At 34.5% G+C, this 25,786-nt stretch overlaps 1 protein-coding gene across 4 annotated transcripts in view; it reads left to right on the top strand.

The window, feature by feature from the left end:
* The window catches only part of LOC128214841 (uncharacterized), an 85,031-nt gene that overhangs the window by 12,158 nt on the left and 47,087 nt on the right, over positions 1 to 25,786 (top strand). For all 4 annotated transcript variants that reach the window (XM_052921520.1, XM_052921518.1, XM_052921519.1 and 1 more), the window contains exons 4-8: positions 1,765 to 1,962; positions 2,448 to 2,639; positions 4,241 to 4,441; positions 9,367 to 9,454; positions 9,702 to 9,749. In XM_052921520.1, coding sequence (XP_052777480.1) covers positions 1,765 to 1,962; positions 2,448 to 2,639; positions 4,241 to 4,441; positions 9,367 to 9,454; positions 9,702 to 9,749 — 727 coding nt within the window. The remainder of the gene's footprint in view (positions 1 to 1,764; positions 1,963 to 2,447; positions 2,640 to 4,240; positions 4,442 to 9,366; positions 9,455 to 9,701; positions 9,750 to 25,786) is intronic.

Genomic DNA, 25,786 nt, shown 5'->3' with positions numbered 1-25,786 from the left:
TATGAGTTAAGAGAACATTAAGGTAGATTTTTCATATAACATTTCAAAATTAAGTTTTGCATATCGGACTGTTATTAAGTAATTATCTATTTTGAAACTGCTAGGCAATTTATCCTGCAAGATATTTGGTGTGATTGGAGATATAATTCGGGCTGGACTGATGAGTAGTGATGCTAATTAGTATCTTATACAGATGTTCTCTCTGAAATTAAACATGCACTTAGAATGAGAACTGGCCGGACTACTTTGAGGCTTCAGACGAAACTCAAAGTAGTCCGGCCAGTTCTCATTCTAAAGGACCTACCCGGTAACTCAGAGGTACTCTCTGCGGTTCAACCATCTCATTCTTTAAAGTAAGTCATAAGCTTTAAAGCATCTTCGTCGAACCTCGGCCAGTCAATTGGAATACGTCAAGTATGCCCCTCCTAAATAAAAGGACGGGGAAGGGGAGTGTGATATCGTACGTACTTAACACGAGGTTTTGACTGGCCGGACACGTGACTGGTGAGTTTTGGGTTCCTAGAAAGAGGTTAAGATCAGACGTTTCCGAGTCCTTGTGGTGAAGCATGTATCCAGTGACCAAGAAGACAGTTAATATCCTGGTGCTGTAGTTGCAACATAATACATATGTAACTATTGCATGCTTTACTAATATAATCACAGGGTTACCACAGTACTGTAAACGTTCACTCACGAACTTACGTCAGCATAAGCGCTTGTATGCTAGTCAAAGTTTTTCAAAGACTTACCCTTAAAACTCAATAATTTTCTGTGTTGATCTACCCACTTGATGAAAATGTCTGCCAACGACTTTTTCGTAGCTGCGTAACGCCGACCCGATGTCGAACTTGAATTGTTATTCAGATTCATTACTGCGATCTCGTAAGTCGGTCATTAATCTATAAATACACAAAAGTCAATAGGTGCATGGTCGCGACTACAAGAAGTCTATTGTTAGTAATGTGTCTTCAGCCTGATGTGCAGGAGCGTTGTCTTGCGGAAAGATATTTATAAATGATTGTCCGTACCTCCGTTCGCTCTGATGACATCGACGTGAATTCATTAAATTTTATTCGATGACGTTTGTTTTCCAAATGTGTTTAGAAATGACGTCGATATGAATTAATGTGAAGTTACATGACAAAAGGGGCCATTTTTTTGCATATCAGCGTTTTAACAGTGAGGACAATTTGGCTATCGTTAATTATTCAAGGGGATCGGTAGCGTAGGTTATATAATATAATAAAAAGCTTTTTTCTATTGAAGTGAGAATATTATGTTTTAGTAATTTTGCTGATAATTTAATTTATATCTAATAAAACATGCAACTAGTATTTATGGGTGGCAAGTATCGTCATAGTCGGACTACAAAAAATTGAGCACTATACAGTCCTGACTCATTTTGACTGTACCTCGTAAAATGCCTAATCCCCAAAACACAAATTCAGAAATAAATCGAAGGACAGTACCATTCCTCATAAAAAGACATTATGTAAACACATCTTTAAGTGGACAACAGGTTTCATTTGTATATAAAATTATTTTTGTTTGCTTTTAGAATGTTTTTTTTTTTTGCTGTATTAGGTCGAACACAAACAAATGTTCAGTTAGAAATCATTTGATTTTGAACAAATTCTATCAAGCAGAACTTTTCATAAGCTTTTTAAATGTAAGAGAGACGTTTAAGGCATTTCTACACCTAGTTATATTATGGAGGTATATGTAGATGTATTATAAATATAGAGAATTAGAGAATTTTTACAGGACACACCAACTGCTGCTTTTGGAGAGACAATTAATCGTGGGGATGACGAAGCACCGGTAGACACTTTTACCTACATAGCCGTGGGTGGACGTAAAAGAACTCCTTCATTGTCACTTGAACATGAAGATGCTGGATGCGATGAAGAAACGATACCCATAAATGATGTAGTTGAACAACCGCCGGAGTGCATACCCAAGGTTATAAATCTAAAATTACAGGGTTTTGGATTTGATTATATCTATATAAGCCTTATTGACCATATTACTGACGCTCGAGGTATATCACTTAAAGAATATATCATAAAAAAATTCTTCAGGTTAAGGCCAAATTTTAGTTCAAAGAATAAATTAAGCATGCTTTTGAAACAACCATTGCAATCGCAGAAAAGGGAATTGCCTTGGACCTCAGTCACTCGTTTGAGAGTTGAGCTCAAGACCAGTGCCATTCCTAGTAATAGGGTCATTATTTGAACACACCTGTGGACTACAGGCTTCAGTTGTATTTAAAATTATATTGGTTTAAAAAAAGTGTATAATGTTAACTGTACCAATTCGAACACAAACAAATGATCACTATGCATTATTGGAATTTGATATCTTACGTTTCTGCATATGATTATATTATCAAGGTTTATGTAGATTTATTTCACATTCAGAAAATCATAGAACAATACTTTTTACAGGAAGATTTCGTTGATGTCATTGGAGTGATTGGTGATAGTGGAGATGACCAAGCAACTGTCCCCACCAAAAAAAAAGGTGGCCGTAAAAGGACTTCGTCATTGACAATTGTGTCTGCCGATACTAAAATTGATGAAGAGGAAACACACCAATTGATTGGTGCTACCGATCAGTCCTCTGAGTTTCCTTTACAGGTATAACAAATAAGTATAAAAGCGGATTGGTTTTGATAAATATTATCTATGCAATATTCCAAATAATTCTGATGCTCCTGATCAGAATACCAGAATATCTTATTTTTAAGTTTATGTCACATGCAAGTATGAATTCAAATGCTTCGAGGCAAGATCGTGATGTACATAAAATTTGAACCCAAATTTTGCATGAGAATAACAAAAACAAATATGAAAAAATACAGTAAATAAAGGAACAACGAGGTGCAGTGCAGTTAAAAAGTTCACAGACAGCTTTTGTATTGGTGTCAGTTATTTGAGCCGAAACAATGAACTTGCATCGACATCAAGAAAAAACTAAACTGGACATATCTAACATATCAATAACTCATGAAACAAATACATTTACATAGCAAATAAACAGAAATGACACCGGATCACTTCGTACGGATATATAAACGTTCACGCACAAAATTACGTCAGCGTAGGCCATTTGCTTGTTAATGATGGTCAAAGACTTGCCCTCAATTTATTGTCTGTGTTGATCTACCCACTTGTTGTCCGCGTACCATTTCTTTCGTAGCTGCGTAAGGCCGAAATGTCGAATTTGATTTGCTTTTCAGATTCAAAACTACAACCTCGTAAGTCGGCCTTAAATCTTTGAATACACAAAAGTTCATAGACGGTGGTCGGGACTAAAAGAAGTCTATTGTTAGTAATGTGTCTTCAGCCTGATGTGCAGGTGCGTTGTCTTGCGGAAAGATCAGTGATGAATGACTGTCCTTAGCTCCGTTTGCTCTGATGACATCGACGTCGATTCATTATTTTCCGAGCGATGACATTTGTTTTACGCAAGTGTTAAGAAAATACGTCGATGTGACGTCATGTCACAGGATATAATATGATAAAACGGCGCGATTTTGGGCATATTTGGCGTATATAACAGTGTGGACGTTTAGTTTGCGTATGTGTTTAGAAATGACGTCGAAGTGACATTATGTAAATTTACACTATAGAAAGGGGCCAAAGTATTGCATATCTAGCGTTGATAACAGGGAAGAACCGTGGCTATCGTTAATTCAAAAATTCAAAGTGATCCGTTGTGTATGTTATTTACTATGATAAATACACTTCACCATCCACTACCTCATTTGTAAGAACAAATTAAACCAACTAAGCACGGTTTTCAAACAATCGTGACAATCACAAAAAAGGGAACCACCTGGCCAAAGATCACTCGTTTGAGAGTTGAGCTCAAGGCCAGTGCCATTCCTAGTAATAGGGATTTAATTTGAACACACCTGTAAGTGGACTACAGGTTTCGGTTTTAAGTGATATTGATTTGAATTACCAAGAGCAGTTCTTTTGGAGTAGTAGTTTGAACACGAACGAATGATAACTTACGCATTATTTGACTTTGAATCAACTTCGTCAAAGATCTAAAAAACAGTTCTTGAGATTGTCGTCTCAAAGTTGGCGTACAAATTTAAATAACAGGGTTTATTTCGCTTCAAGTTTGTTTGTTATACGAGATATTATACGTTTCTATATATGATTATATTATCAAGGTATTTTTAGATTTCTTACGCATTTAGAAAACGATAGAAAATATTTATTGACAGGAGAAATCAACTAATGTGCTTGGAGAAGCTACTAATAGTGAAGATGACAACGTATCGGTAGCAACAGTTCCCAACATACAAAAGGGCGACCGTAGAAGAACTTCTTCATTGACAATTGTAAATGACGATACTAAAATTGATGAAGAGGAACAACACCAATTGGCTGGTGCAACCGAGCAGACGTCAGAGTGCCTTTTACGGGTATTTAAAATAATCATTATAGGGTATTGGTTTTGATTAATGCTAAGTATGTAATATTTAAAATAATTATTATGCTCCTGACCAGTATTCCAGAATATCTTATTATCGAATGTATTTCCCATGCAAGTCTGAATTCGAGGTGAGGCGAGATCGTGATAACATTAAATTTAAACCAAAATTGATCATAAAAATAACAAAAGCAACGTTGAGAATTCACAGTTAATAAAAGTTCTACGAGGTATAGTTCCAGGACTGCCATTGTACTATTGTTAGCTTTGGAGTAGAAAAAGTAAAATTGGATCTAAATAAAGAAAACACAAACTATTTTATACAGGACTGCATATATTTAACAAATAAATAGGACATAAAACAAATAATTTTACATAGCAAATATACAAACCGGATAACTGCGTACGGAACTTACGTACTGTGGTATTGCCCGTTACTAAACGGGACGTTTTGACTGGCCGGTCAAGTCACGGTGAGGTTTGGCACGCTGTTAAAGTCAAGCATAAACTGACATGAGGTTGCTAGGGTAGTGCACGCGGCTTCTAAATTATTGTCGTCAGGTAAATCAGATTTGAAGTCGAATGTGGCAGGCCGTGGACACCAGTATGCACAGCTGCACCTCCTAAATTTGATTTGATGTCACCAGCAGATTTTCCACACAAAAATGCTGAAACACAAGATTCAAAATACAAGATAAAATAATTTTTATCTATAGTCGGGTATATCATATCAAGAAAGATTAGTTCAATGAGTTATTTTCCGACACCACGGAAATTGCGTTTTGCTGACTAATGACAGCGCAAAAGCGATATCTTCCGGCGCTTCCACGCGAGTGGGGGACAAAGTGGCTCATTAGTTTTCTTGTGTCATTTGTCGAAGACCCTTACGGATAATGGTTTGAATAATTGGGATGCATTTCATCTCAAGTTTACAAACCATGCTGATTGTGTAAAGCTGCTGGATAACGATGCCGGTCATGCTGTATGTATGACAGAGCCTTGTACAATCCAGATGGTCATACAATCGGTACGCAAATACCAGCAGGTTAATCCGGCTTTGTACGGTACGGACAATTCTTCTCTTTAGAAACATACGAAAGAGAATGAGCGGAACGGGTATTTGCTATCAGACAAACAGTACGTTAGGCGCCTGGTGTCAAATGTGTTTATACACCGGCTTTATTTTATTAAAGCCTTGGCTAGCCTGAAGGTGAGGTCAACAAAGACCTTTCTGTCTCGTCAGCAATGTAGGGGTCGTGATAGAGGGCCTGTCCGAACTTACAGTTGCTATGGGTGTTTTGAAGTAGTTCACTTCCACAGGGAATGCCCATATAAAAAAAAAAACGTTAAACGACTAAGGGGCTAAGGAGTAGGTCATTTTTTTGCCCCCGCTCATGCGAACAACCCTGCCTTACCTTTCGCCTGGCACTCAGTTTCTTGCAAACGGCTAAGTCTGACCCAACCCCGTCAAAGTCTTATCAAAACTTAGGTAGTGGGGACTACAGGTTGAGGAGCAGGTTCCGCTTCAGATATCTAAGCCTGTTGTGGTCTGTCAAATAGCCTCAGCCGCACTGTTCACCATGCCTGTACAAGAAGGTAATATATGGGTTACTGCCGAAGTTGATACTGCTGCTCAGGTCACCAATATATCTGAAAAGGTATTTAAATCCATAACTAACAAGCCTCCGGTATTGGAGCAAATAGAATTAATGACAGCTCATAGAAATATGGCTTTGACTGGCATGGTTGTAGGACAAATAAAAGTCCAACTTGTTGATCGATGGTTTCAAGAAGGACTATATATTGCCCCCAATGGAGTATCAAATGATGTTCGGTTCTGATATTCTTTGAAACCACAGTCAGACGGTACTAGATAAATGGCGGGGTGTTTTGTTGTTTGATGGCATATAGCGACAGTCACAGTTACAAAACGCATGGTGGTTCCCCAACATACTGTGGCAAAAGTACAATGCTGAATTGATCAAGGCTAACCTAGCTATATGTAGAACCAATCGGTAAAACTAGGTTTATTATGCCTAGAGATGGGCAAAATGCCGACACAGAGCCAATCATCTGTTTGGTGAAACTGGGTGACTGAGTGGTCACGAAAGGTATGGAAATTGGTAGGATATATGCAGTTAAGATTGTGGAAGACCGGGTAGAACGGGAGCCAATTTAGGTCCACGTTGCGGAGGTATCAAAATCGAAAATATCCAGTGAGTCTATGCCAGATCATTTGAAACAGGTATTTCAAAAGCCTGTGGTACCTTAAACAAAGGCCAGCAACTTGATTCCGCTCAATTTCTAATTCAGTTTCAAGATGTCTTCGCTAAAGACGAATTTGATCTTGGTAATTACACCCCTGTTGAGAATCTTATTGAAAGTTGTAAATCAAGACAGCTTAAACAGCGCATGCGGCGAACTCCTGTTTGTTTTCCAGTAAAGAAGGGGGCTCACTTGAAGGAAATGCTAATAGCCGGAGTTATTCAAAAATCTGCTTCAGATTGAGCCTTGGCCTTAGTATTTATTAGGAAGGATGGTACGGTCACTTTGTACGGAAATGACGTAATGTAAACGTTCACTCACAAAATTACGTCAGAGTAGGCCATTGTTTGCTTGTGTCAAAGACTTGCCCTTGAAACTCAAGTCATTGTATGTGCTGATCTACCCACTTGTTGATAATGTTTGCGTACCACTTTTTTCGTAGCTGCGTAACGCCGACCCGATATCGAATTTATTTTGCCTTTCAGATTCAAAATTGCTACCTTGTTAGTCGGCCTTTACTCTATAAATACGCAAAAGTCCATAGGCGCATTGTCGGGACTACAAGAAGTATATTGTTAGTAATGTGTCTTCAGCCTGTTGTGCAGGAGCGTTGTCTTGAGGAAAGATCAGTTATTCATGACTGTCCGTAGCTCCATTCGCTCTGAAAACATCGACGTGAATTCATTATTTTTTAGCGATGACATTTGTTTTACGTATGTGTTTAGAAATGACGTCGATGTGACTTTCTGTAAATTTACATGATATATAGGGGCCAAATTATTGCATATCTAGCGTTTATATCAGTGAGGACAATATGGCTATCGTTAATTATTCAAGTGTATCCTTAGCGTAGGTAATAAAATATAACAAAATAGCTTTTTAAATTGAAATAAGATTGTTATTTTTAGTAATTTGCTGACAAAATGAAACATGCAACTAGGATATATGGGTGGCAAGTATCGTCATGGTCGGACTTCAATATTCTGTTATATATAATCAGTCCTGGCCATTTTCCACTGTACCTCGTAAAATGCCTAATCGCAAAAACACAAATTTAGAAATAAGCCGAAAGCCAGTACCAAAAAGGGACATTATATAAACACACCTTTAGGTGGACAACAGGTTTCAGTTGTATGTGAAATAATATTGGTTTGAAAATATATTTGAGAGTTTGTGTTTTTGCTGTATTAGTTCGAACACAAACAAATGATCACCTTAAAATCAATTGATTTTGAACAGATTTTGTCGAAGTTCTATCAAGCAATACTTGAAAACAAGCGAATTAAGACTGACAGTCGGTGGTCTAATTAACTCACAAGGTACCTTTCGTCCAAGCTTGCTAGCTGTACGAGAGAGGCTTAAGGTTACCTTTGGTTATATTATTGAGGTATATGTAGATGTATTGCAAATACAGAGATTTATGGAATTAATTTATTAAGGACAAACCAATTGTTGCTTTCGGAGATTGCTAATTTGGGCCTGAATTGATTTTTAATTAAAGTTCATTAGATTATTTGTCATGCAAACATTTCAATAGTACGCTCTGGGAATTAAGAAAATAAGTTTAACCCAATGCTATAACATCTAAGGCTAAGTAATGCAAAACTTGTTGTTGAGCCATTTATGCCGGGCATTTGGCTATGCATTTCCGCCCCACTTTTTAGTGATACGAAATCGCTAATATAGTTTTATCTGTACCAAAGCTTAAATTGTAGGCCTTTAAAACAGTCTTACTTTGATGGGATAATAGAAGAAAACGCGATAGAGCGTTGAAATGGTCCTAGACCAAAATACATGAGTCCTAAGAATTATGTTGTATTGTAAATATTATGCTTTTACACCCAACATAAACAGAAACGCATTTCTATATTCTTTCTTGTCATTGTCTTAAACGGTCAACGTTGTCTGCCTTGATATATGGTCAGAGAACTGTCACATTATACTTCAAATGTCATCTCTTCTCCGAATTCCAGTTTTTGTGTCTATGACATAGGAAAAAGAAACAACAACCGAAATTAAAATGACAGTAATTAAACTTTTAGCATTTTATCTATTTGTATCCAGTAACAACACCACGCTTTGTTTTATGGGCTTTCCTATAACCGGAAAAAGCAATATAATAAATAATCTTCCTTCTAAAATCCCTGCCTCATAAGCGATACCTCAAAACTTGTATCGCCATTCTCTTTCTACCATCTTCTTCACAGCAACAACATAAGTTACTGTCAAAGGTGACTGTACGTCTAATGCTGTGTCTATCTTTCAGACCCTATAGACAAGCTTTATATATCTTAATCCATTTCATAATCTTCCCGAATACAGTTTAATTGATATCAGTCAAATCTTCATAGACGTGTTTTTGTCGAATTAATGTTGTTGTTTTTCTTAAAGACTAAAACCACCTTCCTTACAAAGTACACATATTGACCAGTGTATATAAGATTTACTTTTCAAAATTAAGTCACCTTTGTATTGCCTCCTCAATCTATGTTATTGATCATGTTTCAATCGCAATTTCGAAAAGAAGGCAAATCTAAGCATTTTATACCATGCATAACAATTCGTTTCGAAGTACAAATAATTTCAAATTAAGTTGCATTTACTATACGAATACAAGGTTTAATGATTGTCATGGTTTTGCATTTTACATAGGATGATATCGAAGAGAAATCCACAAGCCATAGAGATGCGTCTGATGAAAGAAATTCCGGAGGAGGACAAACTGTCGGCGTCCAGGAATGTAAGGAAAGGGATTGACACTTACGTCTTTCAGTCATTTTAGCCATCATTGGAAATGATAAATGTTAAGAAACTGCACACAAACATAGATTTTTGTTTAAACCATTCTATACTTATTGCATATAGATGTTATATAGATGAACTATAATAAATCATTCGTGTTTCCTCAGTTTTAACTTTGATACATGAATATTGTCAGTATCCCGTGTAATACACATTTTTGTTTATTCAATAAACTTCTGTTTCAGCTCGTAAAGAAAGGGGGCCTTTTCCCTTACCACCTATGCAGAGTACAGGTACGTGTACTATTTTACCTTATTCTATATTCACAGTTGTTGTTATTAATATTCCCCAAATGAATGACATAGACATAGAAATCGGATCTTTCGTCCGTTTTTCCGTCCGTTCCTCCACGGTTTCTTATCAATAAAAAATATTGGGCCAATGGACCTCAAACTTGGAAGGCATGTTGGACATGACCAGCAAGTGATCTCTATCGACTTAATATCAGCAGGCTAACGTTGACAATCAAGACGTGTATCATTTAATGATCATTTTGAAATATTATGCCATGCTAAAATGTGAGGTATAGAATAAGTTATTTTTATACTCGTTTTGAAAATAAGCCTTTGTTCTCAAAGAGTTGATGTACGAGGGTTGTCCGGAAAGTTTTGAAGCTGAGGGTATATCTTTTTACAAACTATCGTTAGGTATATCGCAATGCAAATATATTATTCATTTTATTTTATGCACTATTTTTAAGTCGGCTTCTTTTGTAGTCGTGGAAAAACCTGTTACTAGTGCAACCCATGTAGCGTCACACGGAGCACTTTGAAATCAACAATTTCAGAAGCATGGACACTTGCCTTAAATAAAGTAATGCTTAAATACTAGTTCGCAAAATACCACGTCAATACCCCTGACGACAAATAGATGCCTGCAAAATCTCTGTTCAAGGTTTTCTTACGTGTGACCATTGGTAATGATGCCATACAAATACACTAGATTGGTAGATATCAGCATGATTAATATGCTTGGGAAGCCGGATGATCAGCGAGTGAACAGACATGTTCTTTTATCACAATCCTTTTTGTTAATATTGTCTTATTCCTTAATATTCAAAAGTGATTGAAAACTCACAATATTCAAATAAGGTCATTTTAATAGTATCTTGTATACGCAATGGATTGAAATATCGTCTTAGGTATTGTAATAATACGGTAAAGGAAGGTGAGATTGAATCAAACTGGTTGTTACGGCTGACCCGTTAGTATTTGTACTGTTATTATAGTTGCATTTTTACGTGCTCAAATGTACACCTTAATGTTGATAAGCCTATTGATGTGAGTTGTCGAATGTCTAGTTAGTGGATTATCACCTTTGCCCTGTTCGTAACATATTAATTAGTTTGCCTTTTGTGTAAATGCAACATCGCCACACTGTTCCATCAGACAGTACGGATAACAACCAGATTGTTGGAGCACAGTAGGCACTAACCACTCTCTGGTAATTATTTTGAAATAGCGCTGAATGAGCATTTTGTACCTGCGCTACTAAATTGTTATTGGCAAACAATGTACGTTCGAGGCCGGAAATCGTGCATATCACATACATGTTGTTGATTAAAAGTGTTGTTTCATTGAATGTTGCTGGTTAATTATCCTGTGATTAAGACGGAGTAATTACATAACGGTTTGTATAAAATTAAACAGAAAATGTTGTATCCGGATAAATACTAATTTATAATCAAGAAGCTAATTTGCATCTATCAACTTACACAGTGTAATAGTAATACGTGAAGTTTTTGATGATTGGTATGTCTTTTAAATATGCTTATACCTTTAAAAATAGAACAAAACAATGAAGTATTAATAGTTGTACTAGAACATCGTCTTCGTTACCACATATTTAGTATATGAGTATAAATAATATGATCAAATATTTGAAGACAGGAACAACGTTTAACTCCCTCGTCCAGTATAATTCGGCTAAAGTTTATTAACAATCAAGGAGATTTTTTTCTCCCACCTCAGATAAGTAGATCCGATACTTTAACCATGCTGGAAATTCTTATCTTGCCCACGGGCGAAGATAAAATGTCCGTATAAAACCCCTTTTTAATCGTCGCCACATTGTAATTACCTCCCTTGTTGAAGCTTGCGGTGTAGCATTATGGAAACCTTGTCTTGTGGCAATATTTAGAACGCTGATTAATTATTTCTCGCTTCAAATATCACCATTAAACATTTTTCACGCACCTTTCAAGAAATAATGCTTCACTCTCCTTAGAACTATTTTAAGACCGATTAGACTATTAACATAATCTGAATCACTGCGCATATATCCATGACAACGACGAATTATCACATATTCATACGCAATTATTTTCACTAAGCACAAAAGAGTTCCAGCAAAAATATACATTTTTTAGCATCTACCATAGCCGCTCGTGTAAGGTAGGTTCATCCCGACCATTAGGTGCTCTGAATTGTTTCCCTCCGTCTGCAGATAGAGTTGGGATCTCTAATCATAGAAGTACGTGGGTTTTACCTTTTCGTTTTTTATTATTATTTGTTTTATTGATAAGTTTCCTGCATACTTAAGTTAATGCATACTTTGATAAGATTTACCTTTTGCGTTTATCTTTATTAAGGATTGTTGGGATAAGAGTGAGGTTTGTGCACATAAACTGGTTTAACCCCCCAGTAAATTTACATTTTACTGACCGTTCCAAGGCGGTACCTAACAATTCTTGATAAACATACCAATTATTTATATATATATATATATATATATATATATATATATATATATATATATATATATATATATATATTTAGACCAATCCAACCTTTGGGTAACTTTGATGCAACCTTTGGGAGACTCGTGTCGCCCATAGGATATATGTTGTGTCGCCCAAAAGTAATTGTGTTTTTTTCTATCAATTTATTTTTTAAAATAATAAAACAATTTTGCAAACGATTTTGAACGCTTTAAAAAAGGTTCAGTCATTAAGCACTAATCAGCAGGAATACCATTTAAGGAAAAATCATGAATTTTTAAAAAGTGTGTATATTTTGAAAACAACCTTTGGGATACATTTAAATTTTTATCAATAATTTTCTTGTCATAGGTATATGTTTTAGATAAGAATTCATAAATGTAAAGAACATAATATTTTTTAACAGAAAAGTAAATTGTTTTCAATTTCAAAGATTCCGAAATTCCCTCAAAAAAATATTTTCGCAATAAGCGTACGTTCCGTGTTTTCGTGTCGCCCAAAGGTTGATGTATATTCAATGCTTTGCAGACTATAAGAACGACATGTTCTTTTTAGTTGTATTAGTTATTTTATTTAAAATTTAATAAACACAAATGACAAAAGTGCTAATATATAATTTATAATAGTTGTATTTTAAAATGTTTAATTGGACATTCGAACCAAACGTCGAGGAAGTTTCAATTTGGCCTACAGTCACTACCAAGGGTGACGGACCTGACGCAACTATTTGCGAATAACGAATGGCAACTATGGTCGCATGTGCTTCGTCTCTTTATTACAGAAAACCGTGTTCTATATTTATATACTGATATAAATGGGAACAGTTCATTTCAAAACCATTTAAGGTACATATACTTACAAATACGTTCGGATATAATACTTCAGATCAAATGAATATGCTCGGAGTTGCAAGCTAAATAAAGCACATATTATATCTTAGTTAGTAATTGAACAATTGTGACTCACAACAGTTATCTGATATTTTTTTATAACGTGCTATAATAAATGATTTTCACTGCAGTTTTATAGTTTATTCATGTATCAAATGTACACAACATGACAAAACATAAAATACAAATATTTAAGAGTTCAGTGCACATCCATTCATAAAATTGAATTACAGGAGACTAAAAATACAACAACATATCTTGACATTGTTAATAAAGGATAAAAAACAATTAAGTCTATTCTAAAAAAGATAATTACTCTTATTTACATGACTCTTTTAAGCTAAGAAACTATGATACATCTAAAAGGATTATCACTTAACTACTTGTACAAAGCATTGAATCGGAATTCAAGTATATTAAAACAGGTTTTGGTGGTTAATTTAACAATATCTGTATTTGAGGGTAAAAATATACACTTATGTACCTGCACGTATTATTTTATCATGCAAACTGATATGTTTGTCTTGAAGCCAACGAAATCTGTGATTTTATATATACAAAAGCTGTTATCTTTTAATGCTACTTAACTGGTCTGGATATACATAAATATTAATCAAAGGTAAATGATTTTCTTTATGGAATGCGTAAGGAGTGAATGCTGCTGATATTCATTCCATAAATTGTGTTCAAATCATACAGGCCATTAATAGCCTTTTCTATTTCCGTTGTCAACAAATGTTGCCGAAATCATTAGAAATAAAACAAGTGTAATAGGTTATTTATTTTCAATTTATACTTCTTGTTTATTGGTACAGGTTCAGATCATATATGCATATAACTTTAGAAAAAGGACGGTTTAAAAAAGTAAAACACAAGTTTAATTCTGTTACATTACTGTTTAACGCGTAATGATGCGTTATTAGTGAATGATTAGATGACTGGCTGTTTCCGTGTATTTATATGTGTTAACTATTATCGGCGAAACGAACTGCGAAATTATGCATTTATGGAAAATATTTCTTACTTATAACAAGATTATAAACATGTATTCAGTAGCTAAAACCGTACAAAACATAAATGACTGGTGGGTTCTAAGATAATAACAGTCATCAAGTATTGTCTCATAAAAGAAATGCCGTTTTATGTTCCTTTGTTTCATATTAAAGACGGTGTCCTTCATTATATTTTTTATTTATATATCTTAATTTTGATAAATTGAAACACTTCTTTCAATTGAGGTTACTCTAATTTGGGCGTGAGAGTGAATCTTTAAATGAGATCTTTTGACCAGTAACTCTTCAACTAAATTTGAAACACATGAAATGTCACAGAAGTCCTCTCTTGCTTAATGTCCAAAGAAAGTCCAATTCTAAGAATACTAAAATATGATTTTTGCGAACATTCAACAGTCAATCGCTAGAATCCTGAACTGAACGACGTAGAGACAATACTAGTATCCCGTCTGACAATGACTGGCCGCTGACACTTAAACCGAGGAATTCGGACTTCATTGAGTTGTTCCATTGTGTTGTTTGCATTACCACTTCACAAGTAATGCATGAAATATGTCTACCATATGCAAATGAATAGTCTGTAAATGCCAGACCCTTTACTCATATCGTGTATGTTTTAGTCGCTGTAAATAACTCATGGATACTTAATTGCCTTTATATAAGCGTAAGTAAGAGTTAACATTTTCAAGAAAAGCATAATACTTGTGTCTTAGAGATACTTGTTTTTAAATGTTGACAATTAAATGTGTTGTAGCATGACTTTAAAACTGAGTATATAAGGATATATGTTTATGCAAGTCGTGTTTTATTACTTTGGAATACACAGTAGTTAACTTTTAAATTGAAATGTGAAAAACACCATAAATATCCTAAAATGTCGATAGAATCTCTTAAAATAAAGCAGTGGGCGTGATTGCAGGTCAAGGGGGGTTTGTGCATTGTACAAGTATGTGCTTCTAGCTTCTATACCGATATAATGATATTTTTTGCATAACCTTGATATATGCATTTTCTCAACATTTAGGTCCTCAACTATGTGTAATCTTTATAAGAAAAATAATTTGGGTTTTCTTAATTATTACAGTATAGAATATCGGTCACTTAGTGTGAGGGCCTAGACGCGAACCCAAGCAATGACCTTTTTGATCTTTATTTAACAGCTGAAAGTGATAAGATTAACTTAGTTGCAACCTTCAGACAATATAAGTCAGAAACCGAAAACTGTTAACTCAAAATGGCCCCTAAACGGTGCCAATATTAAGTATCCAGTATACTATGTTTCCTAGATAAGCAATAGTTCCACTCGGGATTAGGATTCGAAGCAGGGTCTCTTGCGAAACAACTATGCCGCACAACCGCATGGTGAGAATGACTCATTTTTATATTTTATGGTAATTGCCCCATTTGCATTATCGTCACTTTCAAGTGTCGTGGCACCAACCTCGCACTCACATCTATGAGTCAATGTCAAAGTGTGTGAACTGATACATTTTCAATACTTATCCTTCCGGCCAGCTCTTCAGTGTAAAGCTTGTTTTGAACCTTTGTGGTACTTCTGTGGGACTGATCAAACCATTTCTTAAGAGCAGAAGGTGATGCGCCGAAATCTCATTCGTTATGATTACATGTAATTTTGAGCAGACTGCAGACGCCGCACAATTCATCTCAGGATTTCTCATTTCGACGCAAATAGGTCTAAAACCCATGAGGCAGTGGACATAAATTATGGTTGATCTTCCTATTCTTATCGGTAATGTTTTCTATGAAAACTTATTGAATGAACTTATGTTATTTTCAATGCAATAGTTATGATGTTCAAATTGAAATGAATATTTAAACCACGTTTTTATGAAAGATGAATCCGCCCGAAAAAGAATTTCAAAAGTATACACTGTCGAAGGATTCACTTTTCAAACGTTATTTGTGATATGATTTTCGAATTTTTAACAATACGACGAATAAACAGTTATTGTTGCTAAAACTAAAATGCACATGGGCGATATATAAGTTTCAAAAATAATCAGATCGCGTTGTCAGCCGATTAAATCTTCGATAATAAAATCAGGGTCCATTACTGTGACGTCAACTTTATCATGTACCATTTTCAGACCTGCGGCCTCAATTGCTCGATACATCTTAAGTCCCTTAAAACAGTATTATGTTCAGCCGATTTTTTTGTTTGGTTTAATTTGTGCCATTTACCCTTTTAAGCGTTTTGGGAATTCGAAAGGGAATTATCTGTATGCTTATCACAATGAGCTATTTTTCGTTTAGATAATTGTATAAAAGTTTGCTAAAATAATATCGTCAAAGACCAAAATAATGGTAAAACAATCCAAATGTTGCGCTTATTCAAAAGTTGTATTGAAATCCATATATTTCAGTTCCAATGTGACACGCCTTCACTGTTTACTTATTGTACAATTAGCGCGAAATATCTTAATTAACTAATAAGTAAATTTCACTTTCTTCACTATGGCCATTTTAGCACTGGTTCAGCCACACGTCAGAGACTTTCTGAATACATGCAATTGCGTTAATATATCAATGCACAACTTTCGTCAATTTGAATTGAACTTATCAGATGTATTAAACAGGGTATTTATTTTTATTTAATCCATGGCGCGATCATGACTCTAAAAAGCGGCCGTATAAATAACTTTCATGTTTTTTTTTAGTTTAGGGTTAAGGTCATCATTGTTCATGTCAAATAGGCACTCAAAAAACACTGGCCCGTTTTAGTAGGGCATGCACATTAGATATAACATTTAAAGTATGAAAATATTATGATTTTTAATGCAACAGTACACACATCCTCATACAATTCTGATGAATAAGTGTCCAAAGTGCAATAACGCGGTTATAGCAGGTACAACCCATTATAGTTGTGACCTGCAGAATGTCTTTGTCGCACGAGTTAATTCAAATTTCTCGCATGTTTCAACTTTATTTAGTAGTGGCGGGTTTGAATCAATGCTGAAACAGACCCAGACTACTACGTTCAGGAATGGGCTGTGAAAATGTGGTGACAAAATTCGCCGTCTGTGATATTGTGCAAACAATGCATTTTGCACTTCTTGATTTAACCATCAACCCAATAACAACCATTCTTTGCAAAAGTGTATATCGAAACATTGAAGATGACACTTATTATCTGCTTGAATTGGATTCTTACAACCCCGACCCAAGCAATTGGTGTGCATCATAATACTACCTTGTACATACGTTCAAATCCCCATTACACTGCAATGTTCACAGTAGTACTGAAGGTCTATTTTGGCCGTTATACACATATATTTGTTTTCCAGCACCTTGTAGAAAATTTCCTGAAACCGCAAGTCGCAGACCCTTGAAATAAAGTTTTTGAGCATGGTGTAATGGTGCTTTACACAGTTTGTTCAAATTAAGGCTTTTTGCTCTCTAGACTGGCCCTGTGTGGTACAAGGATTTCCATGTTCTTTTTTAGTTTTATTTTAAAAATCTTCTTTAAAATTAGGGCCGAATGAACATGCACTCTCACTCACACTCCAACCACTATCCCGTTAGGGACACTCAAGTGATCACTTGAGTTGAATGAATGGAGTGACACTCAAAAGATCTTTCTGTTTTCAAACGCCTCGCTTACACTCCATCTCATCAAATGACCAATTCAGTACAAATACATGTATGTTTTCATGATCATATCGGATTATCTGTTTCACTATGGTGGTGTTTACAGTATTTAATGTTAACATATGTTTTGGATTGTGAATATTTAAAATAACAGTTCCAAAATTCATTAAAATTCGTTTTCTGTTTGTTTGTTTTTTTAAATATAACCATTTTCAATAGTATCACGTGATATGGATATGTATTGTGTTATATAGTCTGCATAAAGTGGTCTTAGAGTTTGAAAATAAATTAAGACTTTATAAAAAAGCACATTATATGGAAATAATAAACGAATGAATCTACATTTTAAAGAAAATTACATCTCGGACTGAAAGCAAATCAAGAAATGTAGGGAGCCTATGATCGGATGATGATGACGGTAACAACAACAATAATAATAATAATAATAATAATAATAATAATAATAATAATAATAATAATAATAATATCATTATATGATGATAATAATAATAATAGAATAAATCCAACTGAATGTAGGCTGGAAAATACATATTATTTCTCTGACCAAGGTCTGAAATGAACATGTTGCGTAAAACCATGTAAGCGAAGTTAGCGGCCTAACAGCATGAAGTTTGAGGCCTGGCGGCCCCGCTTCCTAGCGGCCTAACAACGTTTCGTATTTCAAAACTTTTAATATGCGTTCTTTTCAACAATGATAAATTAGATGTTTCTATTCAAAGGTCAATGTTCTTACGAACATATTAGCATTTTTCCTTATTTTTTAGGCTGCTGGATTGAGTGGTATCGGAATTTTAGACCGCTAGGCCATCAGGCCGTTAGGCCCCAAGATTTACGCTGCTATGGCGCTGGATTGCTCGATCAAGTTTTTGAAACAAATGTTAATAATCGCTCCAGAGTATTGCATTTCGCATAAAAAAACAATGGTTTCAGCATTGTTTTAGAAAAAACTAATATAAAAATGTTTTGAATAAGAAATGATATAAGGCCGCTATTACTAGTATAATATAATTGTGAATAAAACATTGATTTATCATTAGTTTCCAATTAAACACATGCACAATTTCTTTGAGATAGAGAACAAATTGAGGACTTTAGGATGCCAACTTCACGCCGCTAGGCCGAAAGGCCGCTAATTTACGTCGCTTGGCCGCTTACCTCACGCCGCTATGCCGCTTAATTCACGTACATGAAGCTGCCTTTTATTGCAGCCATCGATGAATTGCATCCATCAAGTTTGCTGAGCGTTTGAGATCAGCCCCAAAAAAAAAAAAATATGTGATTTTTGCATCCTTTTGAAAAAATGAATTTTTTTGAAGTCCACGTTATTGAAGTAAAATGTACTTCAATGGATTATCCCGGTCTCTTGAATATTATCTGGGAACGAGCGGCCTTGCGGAGTGAAGTTGGTGGCCTAGCGTCCTACTTCTCTACTTCAATGCAATTGAAAATTCGTTTCATTTTATGAAAACAATGATTAATCAAAGCATATGTATTTATAGATTAACACAAATCAGTTTTATATGTGTTTGCTTCTTAAACAATACTTATTTACGAAACAATCAACACTCTAAAGCGAGTATAAAACAAAATTGATCACCAATCCATTTAGGGAAAATGCCGGTATTCGCTTAAGGATATTGATTTGTGAATAGGAACATAAGATTAATTATTGTTTTAGAAGAAAGCGCATATATAATGTTTTGAATTAGGAAGCAATTTTAGGTGGCCGCTTACTTCACGCCGCTTGGCCGACATGCCGATAGGCCGCTAACATCACGTACATTGCAGCTTTGAGGTTTTACGCAACATTTTTATTACAGAGCGTGGTCAGGGCATTAATATGTCTTTCCCAAAAAAACAGTCAGTTGGATTATTATTAGTAGTATTAGTATTAGTATTAGTAGTAGTATTGTTATTATTATCGCTCTTTTTCTTCTTCTTCTTCTTTTTCTTCTTCTTCTTCTTCTTCTTCTTCTTCTTCTTCTTCTTCTTCTTCTTCTTCTTCTTCTTCTTATCATATTTATTATTATAAAAAATATCCTACATCACTTGAGTTGTTATTCACTCCGATGTGTTTTTTCACACCCGAAGCCGATTCATTTGCTTATTCTTTCCATGTGTTTTCGACTTAACATTTAGTATTTTTAAACGCTAAAAAACAGTTTTTGCAAACAAACAAAAAATAAATTTATACACGAAAACACATTAATTAACGTGATACATTGCATAACGGCTGCATATTAAAACACACACACACGTGCATTTCAATGCGTTTTGCATCATTTTGTTTATTTCCAAAATGTTTATTCAAGCGATTGTTTTAAAATATTAATTTCAAATTATAATAGTAATTGTCTTTTATTTGACACCATTTCTAACAATAAGGTACCCAAATCTTATATAATCATATTTTTTTATGTTTACTGAAAACACCACCATAATCCGAAATGATCATGAACAAGTACATGTATTTGTTATTGTATTGGTGACTTGATGTGGAGTGTTAGTGAGGCGTGTGATTACGAACATATCTCTTGAGTGTCATCCCCCTTGTACCACTAAAGTTACTTCAGTGTCCCTTGCGGGAATGTGGTTGGAGTGTTAGTGTGAGCGGCTGTTCTGAATGTGTCCCTTAGTTCCCGAATAATGAACATAGCAATACATATAAGATAGTTTGACAAAATATATTTTAGTTTTCCATTGCAAAAAGACAGCAAACATTTGCACACTAAGATCTTATAGTTTGTATTTCATTTTCTCAATACATATTCATGTATTAAGATTGATTAATTTGACCTATGATTAAAGGCTATTCTTTCTGATCAATATACAACTGTCGTACCTGATTGACAATGCGTTTAATATCAGTTGAATTCTCAATTAACTATACTGTTATCATGACGTGATGCTACGTCATGCGTTATCATGTAAATAAACAGCTATTAACTTATTTTTGTGAAATAATATACAGTTGTTGTTAACCTCAAAATCAGTATTCTCTATTCTATCGTCTATTCAATAATTTATTTTGGGTCAATATGACCTCATATTTCCCAGCTTAAAAGTAAATAAGTATATATTATTTATTTATTTATTTATTTATTTATTTATTTATTTATTTATTTATTTATTTATTTATTTATTTATTTATTCATTCATTTATTTATTTATTTATTTATTTTTTTTTTTTTTTTTTTTTATTTATTTATATTAATCCATTCTATTTTTAAACGAGTCGTGTTTTCATAGATATAATTGTCTGTACCTGTTTTGCAGCCTTATTTTCTTCATATGTTACTGTTTTTCCCAATCGCTCCACTCCGACAATCTGTTTAAGTTTATTTTCTGCAAACATTCAAATTCTTGCTTTTTATACCATCCGCATACAGGATAATCATATTTTGTATTTCAAAGGTAATGCTATTTACATTCATGCATAAGAAACATGATGAGTCCTAGAATGGAGAACTACATAGTTTATTAATCTTCGTGAATATTCATTTCAAGCTTAATAATTTGATGTCTATCGTTCAAATACAAAATTAAATGTTTTAAGGACTTATAGCTAAAAATTATATATTTTAATTGATGTTTAAGAATTTCGTGATTAACCTATTCAAATACTATGATATTTTCATCCGGATGGGGAAATCAATTGTCTGCATTCGAAAGGATTATTGGAGTTGTTTTGGTCATGTAATTAGACAATGGATTAGTATTCATTCTCATTCATCAGAGGTTTGATAACGGTATTTCTAACGCATAGCATCATCACTTGGGTAAAGAGATTAGGTTGTTTAAGCTGATTAAGTATGGTTCGTTCTCAAATGGTTTGACACGTTCTCAAAGGTAGATAAACAAACACTGTTATTGATATCAACTGTATAAACATACACTTCGCCATTTTCCCCCAATCCTTAAGATGCTGGTACAGATAAGTTGATACATTTAGCAGTTAGTTTCCTGCTTCGAGTTTCCAGCCTAGCTGTTTTACACATAAGCATTACAAATTAAAGTGAAGTCAGCCATCATTAGGGTGTTATTGCATATTAGATATAACAATCGAGAATATTATGTTGTATGTATATAGATTAACTATTATATTAGAAAAAAGTGGTCTAATTGAATGCATTAGAATATTGCTAAAACTAATCGGGTATTGTTTTAATTAAGTGCACAGATCTTTGTTCACAAATCGAATAGTAAAATCAATGTGTTCAAAATCAAGTTTTGCATGCATATTATATTTTATTTTTTACATACATATATAGTTCATTTGTAATGATTTTTCTTGATTTATGATGTAGAAATGCCCCCTAACAAGTCGTACAGTTGAACAACAAGATTTTCAAAATTACATGCATAGCTTAATTTAAAAGCTGACTTTTGTATCAGAAATTAAATAATCATGCAATCGATTCGATTACATTTTATAACTTAATAAGTTTGTGGGTTTTTTTTAATTAAATTAAACATGCAGTTTAATTGGGCAGCAGCCCCTGCACCTTTTATTTCCCAAGCATAATTTATTGTCTAAAAGGAAGCCAACCGTCTGAATTTATCATTTTGTATTGATTTAACTTAATTATTTTAGGAAAAAACCTTTAAACCTCAAACTGAGCTGAAGGTTTAGGGGTTACAAGCGCCACATGAAACAATAGGCCCCATTTTGATCAAGTGATGATAACTGATACAAATGAAAAAGATGATAACTACAACCAGAAGCCAATCACTAGATTGGATAAGCCGAAATAAAAAGTATAACCAAGTTATTAGCATATAATATCATCGTAGGAGCCAGTTAGACAAAAATGACTTAGACTGTTTAATGGTGAATTGCTAAATAACATGTGAATATTAGATATATATACTAAAGTTGTCTACGCCTATACCCTTTTTCAGAAATAGCGATATGGGCAACGGTGTAAATTTATCCTTTACATAATTAAGCGAAATAGGTATATATGCAAATTTTAAGATTGAAACTACTAGATGGAGGTGATGTGACGCACAAAGACCGGGTACTGGTACGTCGGAAACATATAGGGCTACCATCTGATACCAGCCAAAAAGGGCCAGCTTTGAGTCAAGTTAACTAGTAATGAGTCTTAATGTCAGGAACCACGGAATTTGCTATTATACGCGAGTATGTGGACTCTGGGCTGGGAGGATAATAAGTGCGCAATGTGACTTCCGGAAACTGGATACAGGCAGGTAGGTGACATTTAGTTTACCATCCGGACCCGAACCAATAAGGGAGGATCGGGTAGGTCTACTCAAAATGACTTAAAGTGTCAAGGACCACAGAGTTTTCCTTTATAAGCCAGGGTGTGGATTTTTGTTGGGGGTAAATACTACTAAATGGGGTGGTGTGACGCCTAAAGACTGGGTACCGGTACGTATGGGACATCTAGGGCTAATACTTCGTATAAGCGAATAATGGCACCCAAAGGCACCGTGTCCTGGCTTATTCGCTCAAAGTATTGGTCAAACATTTACCAGTTGAAACAATCGCATTTGTGCAAATGGGAAGAACTAGAAATGCCTCTTAAACTAGTTAGAAGATGGTTGTTATTAGTATGATAAAATATGGAGGAAACGCCATAATAGTAGTATATTATTACCTCCAGTACGCCTGGTGTGATTTTGACGTCCGTATAGGAAGTAATTATTAAACAGCGACCCCTTATGAGTACGCTCTGCTATATTTGGTTACCCACTTCGTTTTAGAAAATGTAAACATTGTTATGCGGACGATATAATTTTATTTTATTTAAACAGCATTTATAGCGCCTATAGTGGGTTCAATCTAAATAAGCTTGAAACATTTAAATGCAAATAAATAAGCATATATTTGAAGCGTTCATACATTGAAATTCTTATTATTAGGTTAATGATTAAGTCAAATGTATTAGACAAAGAATAGGGAAACCATATCTTTTAATCACAAGAAAAAGCAAAAAAAAAATAAGTTCAAGTTATATTTCAAAATACATATTATACATTTATAAAGATACATATAACAGCAAATTCACTTTTATTAGCAAAAGAAAAAAATGATTTCGAATGCCATAAAGCATAAAAAGTGAACTTGCATAATATAACTTTCATACTTATCTTCAGTGCAATTTTATGGGGTTGTATATTGATTTATCGGTTAAGACTTTATACCTCTCACGGTGTTTACATAGATTTCTTTATAAGAAGATGCATACCGCATTAGCGGATACGGTTGTTGATTAGTCAGTCCTGTAATCTCGACTCCACCTACTGTCTGGTGATCGGCATTTTCACAATCAGCTGGGTTTAATCGTTAATAACTCAAATATTTCACATTGTTTATAATTTGAAGCCTTGATGAAAGCATAACAGTTAGATGGCAGTATTTTGTATTGGTTAATTCATTATTGATTGTGATCGTTTCTGACCGAAAAGGTTTGGGAAGTCAAATTTATATGATTTAAAGAAAAAATGCACTGCCTCTTCCTAACAAGATGTCACAGAGAACACTGAATATTATTAAAAAGAACAGAAAACATGAATGTACCAACAACCAGCCATAAAGCATAAGTCTAAGACGGAAAATTACACAAACCTTCAAAGAATTGGCTGGCTCCAGTTGTTTTGCGCAGTCACATAAAATGTTCCTTAAAAAATGTCGGCAGCAAAAACAAAACAATGGTGGGGAAGGTGTGTGTTTTCATGAATATCTCATATTGAAATAAGAAATTGTCAGTAATATAATGAAATAAATAAGACTTATGTGTGATACAGGGCAGTATTTTTACGTTACTAAACATGCAGATTTTGCCTTGATGTATTTTTAGGCAACATGCAGAAACCCTCCCAAAGCAGGGAACGTAGTTAGTGAGAAGTATGCCACAAAACATGTTTTGCATATTTCTTTATAAGACTTATTGCTATGTTTCGTAAATGTTGTATGAAAAATGATTTTAGCAAGAGATAAATTAGAAGTGATCGTAAAGCTTTAACGTCACTAAAAGCCAGAACACAAGAAGAGACGCCACAAAAAAGGTGGAAATATATTGACACCAAAGACTACATATACATCGTAACCAAAATAAGATTGATGTTGTTTTAATCTTGTAACGTGCATTATGCACCAGGTTATGCACCAGTCAATTGTAACCACGGCCCCTAGGTCCGGGGTTATAAAGGGGATAACGAGAGAAATGGGCGGTTATTTACCTTCCAGGTGGCCCCGCAGTGCTGAGAGAATGCGGTGGTTTTGATTTTGCGCCGAAAATAGTGGGGAATGGGCCTTACCTCAGGGTGCAGGGGATTTGGCGTGGATTTGACCAGTAGACTGTCGCCTGTGTCTACGCAGGACAGGGTTTTACCAAGGATTAGCTGGACTGAAAGTCAAAGTCTCCGCAATTCTCAAGACCTGGGTTGGGGGAGGGGCTGGTTACAATTCAATGGTGCATGATTGAGGCTACTTGTGAAAACGACTTCTTGTTTTGACATTATTATACAGATCTATTATACAACAGGCAGTATGGAGTACGAAACAAGAGTGCACAACTTCAAAACATACATTCTTTAAATGTTTCCGAAAAAAAGAAAAAAATACGAACAATCCATCTTTTTTTTATTTATTTTTTCTCGACGCTCATTTTTCGACATCTTTTTCTTAATTTTATTCCCTCCTCATGGCGCTTAACTTTGAAAACTTTCCCGTAAAACGAAATATAAAAAAAAAACTCTGGCCTTATTGCATATAAAAAGTTTACATAGCACATTTAAATACAAATATTTCAGCACATATTTCATAAAGTACGCATATTACACTTTGTGCACAGTCTTTCTGCTCAATCGATGCCTCTGTATATACCTTCTTTAATCATAAGTTTATGTTTAGAACACCTGAATCGTGGTAATGCTATTCTATACTTCATAATATTAATATAGTTAAGATTGGGTTCATATATATAACTTTTCCTCATAACTGCGTACGATTTTAACTTTCTGCTATTATTAACATCTCCAATTCA

Source organism: Mya arenaria, chromosome 13 (assembly GCF_026914265.1).
Source record: "Mya arenaria isolate MELC-2E11 chromosome 13, ASM2691426v1".
In the NCBI taxonomy this organism is placed as follows: Eukaryota; Metazoa; Mollusca; class Bivalvia; order Myida; family Myidae; genus Mya; species Mya arenaria.
The sequence above is the reverse complement of the archived record's forward strand: the minus strand, read 5'-3'. Positions and strand labels throughout refer to the sequence as shown.